This window comes from Haemaphysalis longicornis, unplaced genomic scaffold (genome assembly GCF_048455015.1).
Source record: "Haemaphysalis longicornis isolate Haplotype H1 unplaced genomic scaffold, Haemaphysalis longicornis Haplotype H1 scaffold_9, whole genome shotgun sequence".
In the NCBI taxonomy this organism is placed as follows: domain Eukaryota; kingdom Metazoa; phylum Arthropoda; class Arachnida; order Ixodida; family Ixodidae; genus Haemaphysalis; species Haemaphysalis longicornis.
Window position 1 is genome coordinate 57,259,003 of NW_027526460.1, and position 9,258 is coordinate 57,268,260.

The following is a 9,258-nucleotide window of genomic DNA, read 5'->3' on the forward strand; positions in this document are numbered from 1 at the left end:
GGGATTTTATTTCTTCCTCCTCCTCGCTGCTGCAGCTGGCTGCCGTCCGAGGCGGGAGAGGGAGCAGGCGGGGTTTTTAAAACGGCCACTTTTATTTTTCCACACAATCGTCAGGAGGTTACACGTCGCCTGTCCATCACAGTCCGGCCCCCTCCCCCCCGCGAGCAGGAGGCGTGCTTGGCGGCGGCGGGAAGACACACACACGGTCTCAGCCCCAGGTCTCCTTGAAGGAGTCCTGGTACCACTGCTGGCCGTCGTCCTGCTGCTGCTGGCTGTTGTGGAAGCGGCGCTTGGAGTCGCCCTGGTTCTGGTGGCCCCCGTCGAACTTGCGCTTACCGGCCAGGCTTCCCCGGGGGGGGACGCCCCCACGGCCCCCACGGCTGGCAGGGCCCGCCCCCCGGCCAGCGCGAGCGCGGGGGGCCCGTCCACGGCCGCGCCCCCCACGCGTCACCCCACGCTGGCCACCACGAGCCTGCAAGAGCGCGCGGCCGCCGCCGGTCAGTCGCCCCCCCATTGGTCTCATCTCCCGGCCACGGGCGGGTGTGTGCCGGGCTACCATATCCGAGAGCGAGCACCTCAACCACCGCGGGGGCGCCCGCTTTCCCGGCCGCTCGGATATGCTAACCGTCGGCAGTAGTGGTACGAGAGGAGAGGAAAAGAGGAGGAGAACCACCCACCCGCTCTGGAGCAGGCCGGCCACGGGGGGGTGCCGCAGCTGGGTAGCCGTAGTCATAATAGTCATCATAGCGGCCGTAATAGTCCTCATAGTACGGATCCGCATAGCCGCCCCGGTAGTCGCTATACCCATAGTAGTCATAGTCGTAATCTAGGAGCAGCACAGAGGAGGAGACCAACAAGGATCAGCGGTGAGCCAGCCGGGAAAACGCACACCCCCGTGCCCCCAGGCGTCCCCGCACTCACCGTAGCTCCGCGGACCCACGGGGGGGCCCCGGCCGCCCCCGCCGCCCCGGGGCCCCCGAAGGGGCGGCGGCGGGGGCATGCAGCCCATCATGCGGTAGTCCGACACGTCCCTGCATGGGGAGAGCAGAAGAGAGAGAACCACTCCACTCACTCACTCGTCCGCCGTCGGCGACGCACGCACAACAACAAAGTACACTGCGGTGGCGCAAATAATGGCTTCACCATTCAAGTGGCAACAGGAAGTTACACCGTGTATATCAAACTGATCCGTGGTACTTGCACAGCCTTTGCCGAGGGCCGCATCACTAAAGCATCGCACAACCGCCTGACTGCCCCCACTTTTCTGCACACTGTGCCAGAGGCACGAAGATAGCTTTAGAATTTATTCTATACCGATGTTGGATTGAGTGGCTTCCGATGAACAGGATGACACAAGGTCCTGCAAAATGTGCCAGAAATTGCACCTACCAGCAAATGTGAGCCTCCAAAGAGCGAAACAGCACGATAACTGACCATGGGCGCTTTAAACACAAAAGCTCATAACATGGTGCTTCCGTGGCAATCTACCTCCTGAGTGGCAACTGTGCTCAACACTGGCCAGCTGTAGTGCATGTTTTCAAGGGTTTTGCTGGCACTCCAACCGCAGCAACATCGAGTCCCCGCGCAAAAAAGCTATAGCTGCGGGCCCTGGAGTGCACATTCCATGCTTCATCAACAAAAGGAGAGTAATGCAACAAGAGATAGCCCAGAGTTCGTTGCCCGAGTTACGCGGACTGGAACAAGTGAAAGTGCACCTTAACATTGAAGACTGCAATGCTGCTACACTATCACGAGCAATAATGCCTAAACTCGTCAAGGACGCTCGTCGAGGCCCCAGAAGGAGGGCAGGAGACTCACACTATGCGCTGCTGCATCATCTGCATCATGCGGCGCTCGCGGTTGCGCAGCACCTCCTCCTTCTTCTTCTTGTCTGAGGGGGGCTTGGCCAGCGACACCTCCATGGGGGCCCCGCACAGGTCCTTGCCCTGGAGCTGCTCCATGGCACGCACGGCGTGGTCGCGCTCCTCGAAGTGCACGAAGGCGTAGTCCTTGATCTTCTTGACACGCTCCACGCGGCCCCCCTGGGCCTCGAAGAGCTCCTTGAGCCGCTCCTCGGTCACGTCCGCTGTCAGGTTGCGCACGTACAGCACCTTGACCTTGGCCATGGTCTCCTCATCGGGCTCCTCCTGCGGATCGGCCCAGTCGACGATGATGTCGCAGCTCCACACCTTGATGCGGCCCGTGCTCAGCCGCCGCTTGGCCAGCGAGGCCGCCTTGTGCGACTCGTACTCCAGGAAGCAGAAGCCCCGGTTCTTCTTCTTGTCGTCCGGCGAGCTGTAGATGATCACCTCCGTCAGGCCCGCTGCACAGATCAGGTCACTTCACTTCTCTGCAAGTGTCCTCCCTCCCCGACCGACTGGGGCCGCCACTGCACTCCTCGTCCCCCGCCTTTTTCGTTGCAGTGCACCCCCCCCCCCCCCCCCCCCCAAAAAAGTAGTAAAATGCCATTCTCGTATTCCTAATGCACACGCCACTTTTGACGTTCTGAAAAGGCTATAAATTCGTCAACTACAAAGCCCAACTCGAGCAGCCAAGGCAATATGGATGTGTGAATTCAAAGCGCATGGACAGAGTGCTTCTGGTGTTCACAAGTGGTGGATCATCAATTACACACATCACTGGGCAGTGCTCTCCTCAAACAGAGACTACTTGCACGCAGTAACACACAGATGACAACCTGAGTTGGCCTTGATGCAAGAGCGTGGGCAATGATACAAGTTGCAGTCCTCTAAAAGCGACAAGTCCCCAAACTACACTATGCTCCAAGCCACCCGAGTGCAGTGCAAGCACTGAACCACCCTAACAAGCAATTGCTCAGCCCCAGCTAGCCGTTTATACGTTCATGCTGCTATATCCACGTGCAGTCACTTTGGCGAGCAAGACGAGCTGAAATCTATGGGTGCAGTGACGTAGTTGCAAAGGCGACAGCGACAAGGCTGCCGCCGGGTCCTTCCGTCGCGTCACTCAGTACTGTCCAGCTGCAAATCAGCAACGGACGGCACCTCCAGCCACAATGCCTTGTCGCCTACAGTACTGTCATCCCACCCACAGAGTTATGCTTGTCACGTTCATTGAAGTCGCTGCCTGCAGTTATCCCTCTACGACCAGTAGCAGCGCAGACAGCTTGGGCACATTGGAAACTTGACCACACTGCTAACAGGAAGACTGCTGATGTCGCAACACCTTGCCATTGTGGCAGCATAAAGTTTTTCTTGAACCACCTGTTGCCGATCCATTACAAGTGCGTAAGCACGGACCCATTTTTTTAGGTTCTGCTGAGACACTGATGTGCTTATGATGCTCCTTCGTGCTTTTCCAAGACGCCTTTGATTGATTGTGGGGTTTAATGCACTGACGCACCACAGGCGATGAGGTGTGCTGCAGTGGAGGGCTCCGGATTAATTTTGACCACCTGGGGACCTTCAACGTGCGCCAAAATCTCGAACACACAGGTGTTTTCGCTTTCCACCCCCATCAGAAAAGCAGCCAGGAACTTAATCCGCATCCTTGGGCTCAGCAGCACAGCGCCATAGCAACTGAGCACCCGTGGCGGGTCCAAAACGCCTTCACTTGCTTCAGATGCTCCTGTTATGCCCCTTCACCCCATGCGCAGAAGACGAGGACTAGTGCTTTCGCTCTAGCATGCCAAACCACTACACTGGCTGCCCCCCAAATGTGAAGCACCGCGTAGGAAGCCTCATGTCACATACAAGATTGATGTGCCACAGTTTCTGGCCGCTCTGCCATGGATCACGGCAGCCCCATCATTGGCAGCGGTGCCGTCCGCCCCAAAAACTGACCAGGCCGTGCTTGAGAGGCAGAGCGTGTTTCAAAACTTATGCACACCATTTAGTGTAGCGCAAAGCACTGCTCTAGTGGCTCCACCCACCATGGCAAACAAACGAATATAGAAAAACCAGTCTTTCGACCAGCCTTTCAAACAAACAAACAAAAAAAATCAGCACCTTGTATCCCATCTTAACAGGCAAATGAACACTAAATGTGCCTATCACTACTTCCCACAAGCACGCTGTAAGCGCAGGTACTTCCCCAGTAGCAATTGCCATTGCAATCTCACTGCAGTGTAGATGCTACAGCCTCTTGAAGGAGCCATGACAGGGTTCGTACAGGCTTCAAAAGCGAAAATTCAAGGGTTTTCAAGGACTTTCAAGGACCAGAAAACACATTTTCAAGGTTCCCATCAAATTTTTATGTGATATTATTTATAACCTTTCCAACACAATGCAAAACTTTTTTATTGCACAGTACCTAAGCACATTAGTGCACATTTAAATAGGTGCTAACGGGTTCGTAACTGCTCCCCCAGCTTTATTTTTTTATTTCATGGCTGGTATTTACAGGTTTTTCTTTTTTCTTTGTGTTTTACTGAGACTGTTAGATTTCAAAACTTAGTTCATGTTACCTGCATCTCCTGTTTTGTCAGCAAGAGCATCAGCTGGAGCAAGTGTTGCTTCAAGGCAGGATGAACTATGTGCACGTCCACCATTTGTACGTAAAAGCAAACGTAGATGGAGGGTATGAGGCACAGACTAGATGGAAGATGCAAGATAGGGAACAGAAGCTGGCTTTCACTGGATTGTATCATGATATCGATTGGATGACAAGTGCCTGCTCCCAATGTTTCCTTGCAATAATGAAAATCCACCAAACTTGTAATTTCACGCAATACACTGAAACTTGATCGTTACAATGTTTCTTTACATTTGTTAACACCTAAAATCCACAACAAACAGATTAAATTTTTGTGAAAAGGCAGGGCCATTGATTCTCTCTGGAAAAATCAAGGGTATTCAAGGACCATTTAAAAATTCCAGGACTTTCCAGGCCTAAAAATACACACTTCTAAATTCAAGGGTTTTCAAGGTTTTCAAGGAACTGTGCGAACCCTGCATGAAGACAAAATACAAGTTGGATTTATTAGAAAGACTGCTTAGTCCCGATAACAATGATACCAATATCATCGCAATCTTCGAACAAATAATGAAGATATGAAAGAAAACGTGTGAAGAAGTCTCGACTGCCTAGCCAATTTCCCGCAACTTTTCTATGACGTCACGGAACCTTGTTTGTACGATTGGCGGCCGCCTAACCGACCTGTCGCAACGACACATGGCTGGACGCCTGTAATGGGGCCTCTAGTTCCATTTTAACGCATCACTTGAATGCTAACGTGCAGTTAACGCACTGAAAATTATGTTTTATTGTTGGCCCATGTGACATCATGCTTGCTCATAACACGTCACTGTGGCGCAAAATTTGAAAGTTTTTAAATACTTCTTGCTTTTTTTCTGTTAAAAAAAAAAACATCTTTTGGAGCTGTAATGGAGCTGAGTGAGATACTGAATCCTAGATCTTTCAAATTGCACGAAGTTGTGTTTCTTCTTCATGGCTCCTCTAAAGCATGCAAGGTTGCCAAGGTCACCTCAGCAAGTGGCTTCCAGCATGGACCGGGTGCACTGACAGCACAGGCTGCTGTTTCCACGCTTCAGTGGAAAAGAACCTTCCAACCCAGTCACAAGCGCTGCGGGAAAGCTGCCAGTGGCACCAGAGTGCACGCTGCGCGTTCAGATTACAACAGCGTGCACAAAAATAGCCTTTGCAATGCTAGAACAGTCACCCTGGAACATGCCAAAGGAATCAAGAGTGTAGAGAAAACGACTGCTTGGACACGCCAATGTCAAGAATCCCTACACACAAAATCGGGGAAATTATATCAACCCTTCAGAAGCAACACTAAAACAGCCCTTCAAAATACTCCAATGAATTCACCCAAGCATACGACGACGTGGTGTACTGTTTGAAGCAAACATGGGAGGCATTTGGTCAGGCCAACCCACCACCGAATGCAAACAACGAGGCGCTTGGTTTTCACAGCCTGCTTTGTGTCATGGTCACAGATTGTGTATGTGCATTAGGAATAAAAAATCAGTATTTGTGTCCAAACACGGTACGGAAACAGCATCTTGCGGCGTGTGAGCATTCGGATTTGCTTCACCGCCGCGTTTGGCACCAGTTCACACTTGTTACGTGGGCCAAATCCAAAGGCTCACATGTTGAACGATGCTCTTTCAACACTAAAGTTTGACATCAACTCTCGTAACTTATTCCATCATGTACTGGAAGGCACGAGCCCTGCTGTTAGTATTTCAATATATGTTGACAGTACAAGGCAATGTGTCAGCACGCCTTCGAACTGTTGTCACTCGCACCTGCACATTAGCTTCCGGGGAACACATTACACTCGCTTTAACCGCACAGCATCCCCGCCCGTCACTGCAGTAAATTTTGCTGTGCCACTTTCGGCTGACGCTTTTTAACCATAACAAAACACAGGGCACTGCTGCAAAACTGACAAACTGCCAATGTTAGCATTAGCGACACTGCGCACAAACGGTGGATTTCAAGCATTTGTGCAGTACAAGTTCATATCCACTGCTTAATGGTGCAAACTATTTCTGAAGAGCCCTTCCTTTTGCTCCAAACGTCTTCCAAGGCCGAGATTTGATAACTCCGTCCTTATCACAGCACAGATTCAGCAAGCGTTGTGAACAGAAGGAAGGGCCTGCTTTTCTGGTATCTGAACCAAGGTCAACACGGCAAACACGTGTCCACAAACCATGAAAACGCCAGCAAAGCCAAGGAGACGCATGGGTCTCCACACTGTCACATCACACTTCACGCTCATTCAGAGCACATTCAAGTTGCGTCAATAATTACAGATCTCGCCTAAGCACGCGCTCACGCCACAGCAGTACTGCACTCGCACGGCATCAGATTTGCAGCAACCGTGCAGTGTGATGAAGCGTTGCAGCTGAACCTCTTTTTCTTTTGTGCTAGCACAACCGTTTGTTGTGCAGCACGGAGGATAAGGGGGAGAGCAGGCCACTCACGTGCATGCTTGGAGAACTCTTCAAACAGCTCCTCCTTGCCCCTGTTCTTTGGGATGTTGCCCACGAAAAGCCGATGATTGTTGATTGAAATGGTGACCCCAATGTATTTGCCCTTGCGGATTTCGTGGTTGTCCAGCTGCGAGCAAGCAAAACGGCACCGTCAATGAGCGAGTGTGCTGCTGCTGCTGCGCGGTGGGGGCCCACGACGGGAAAAGAAGGGAAAAAAACGACAACAGACTCACCTCGCGTACGGAGTTGAGGGCCCCCTCCCGGTTGCAGAAGGTGATAAAAGCGTAGCCCCGGTTGAGGCCCGAGAGCGGGTCCATCATGAGCCGCAGATCCCAGATCTTGCCGCACTTTTCGAACAAGGGTATGAGCTCGTCTTCGAACATGTCCTTGGGAATCTTGCCCACGAACACCTCACAGCCGCTGCTCGGCTGCGAGCCCGTCCAGCCGGGGGGCGGGCCGCCGTACTTGCGCTGGCCGGTGGTCACGTCCAGCGAGTAGCCGGTGCGGTCGAGGATGGCGCGGATTTTGTCCTCATCCGGGCCCTTGTTGGCGCCCGAGCCCGAGGCGCCGGGCAGTTTGCTCTTTTGCCGATACGTCTTCATGACGCCGCACAGGTAGGCAGACTTGTTGGACACATGCTCCAGGCTGCTGTCCAAGAACTGCTTGAGCACCGCCAACGCGCCGTCGGCGGGGAACTCCTTGAGCGCGTCGAGCGCGCGCTCGTCTAGGTCGGCGTACGACAGCTTGCCCGTCTGAAAGATGGCGTCCAGCTGGGCGGCCACTTTCTCCTGCAGCCCGTGGCCCACCAGCTTGGCGTAGTCGGGGCTGTGCTCCGTCAGGGCTCGCAAGCTTGGACGTTCCCTGTCTTCCCTATAGGCGGCGTAAAAATCGACGCCCCACGTGACCAACCTTGACCAACCTAAAGCGCTGTTTTCGACCATCAAGCCCACCAGACGGCGCAGGCAAAATGTTACTTTTGGTATAGAATACAAAACATTCATTCCGTGACTCAAAGAGCCCACACAGTTCGCTTACAATGTGTTATTTAAAAATACTATTAACAAGTTCCGCATCAAACATCCGTTGAGCAAAAATGTACGCAACTTTTTACGAACAGCCGACTGGTGCACCACCTTGTTTCTGAATTCGCAACCACAAAGCCGCCAATTCAAATTGAAACCGCTGCAACGGCCGACCGTTTCAATGTGCGCGGAGCACCGGTTTCGTGACTGTTATTGCTGTTATGTGCTTTTGCGTCCATCAGTTGTTGAGAGGACTGGCAAAACACGAGAATTGAGTGCTTGTGGAATGACAAATGTGGGAAATTCCGCATCGGAAGGCAGCTGTCGAGGCCAGAATATTCGATTCTTCAAACAGAAGGTGAGTGTTATGCACTCCGCTAGAAAGACGGTGCAAAGGAAACCGTTGTCGCCGTCAATACTTCATTTGTGCCCTTCGTTCGAAATCTTAGCGCAAGTGAACGAGTTGTTATGGCAAAAAAAAAATGTTGTCACGAAAGCGACGTACAATTGCAGCGATCGAAATGAAATGATGTCCTGGCCTCTGTAAACTTGCGGATGTCAATAAACGATTTGTTCTCACTTGCTGCTCACTGTGGTCTGTGCCAGTCGAGGCCATCTGGTCACCTGGCGTAACATCACTTCACTAGCGCGGCGCAAGTAAACACGCGACCAGCGTGCCAGCCAGGAGCCAGCAGGAGCAGCCACGGCCGGACTCGACGCCCCTTTCGCGCGCGGGAGGAGGAGAGTCGAGTCCGGCCGTGGAGCAGCGAGCCGGCGGCCGCCGTGCGAGGGCAGCCATGTTATTAAGGAGCTCAAGCGGCCTGTGCAAAAAGCATCCGCCATGTTTACAAAGCCGTGTTTACAGCGCCATCAAGCGGGCGTACTGGGTAGTTCACGACGCCGCCACTACGCTTTTTCTGGCACTACAGGCAAAGCTAGACCTTTGCTTCTCTAAAATCCTCCCTGTTCTGTGGCTCCGTCGCGCCGCTCGACTCGTCCATGGGCTCCACGGTCGCCGCGTCCCCGTTACCCTCGGCCATGGTATTCTGCGAACGGACGCCAGCCGCTGACACACTCGCGCCCCGACGCCGCCGATCCGCCAACGGGACGGCGGCACTCCACCACGCCCTCGCGATCGCCGCGAGCACGGCACAGAGGAACACCGGCGTCTATCCCGCCATGGCGCTAGTCAAAACGGGGGAACTGCCAAATTAGGCCTCGTGCAGCTAGCACGCTACATCGGGACGCCGCGCCGACCGCGCTGGGCTACGCCTTTCGCCTCCGCGGCTTTTCAA

The 9,258-nt window shown here is 53.3% G+C and overlaps 1 protein-coding gene across 2 annotated transcripts; it reads right to left on the reverse strand.

The window, feature by feature from the left end:
- Positions 1 to 73: 73 nt before the first annotated feature.
- On the reverse strand, positions 74 to 7,897 carry LOC144153744 (heterogeneous nuclear ribonucleoprotein Q-like). Of its 2 annotated transcripts, XM_077685436.1 has the most exons (6): positions 7,175 to 7,897; positions 6,933 to 7,068; positions 1,819 to 2,323; positions 922 to 1,031; positions 678 to 826; positions 74 to 472 (listed from the first exon to the last, which is right to left on the reverse strand). In XM_077685436.1, the coding sequence occupies exons 1-6, from the start codon at positions 7,880 to 7,882 to the stop codon at positions 209 to 211; spliced, it is 1,872 nt and encodes a 623-aa protein (XP_077541562.1). In that variant the 5' UTR covers positions 7,883 to 7,897; the 3' UTR covers positions 74 to 208. The 2 variants fall into 2 exon arrangements, with proteins under 2 accessions (XP_077541562.1, XP_077541563.1); XM_077685437.1 differs by lacking the exon at positions 678 to 826.
- Between the last annotated feature and the right edge of the window lie 1,361 nt (positions 7,898 to 9,258).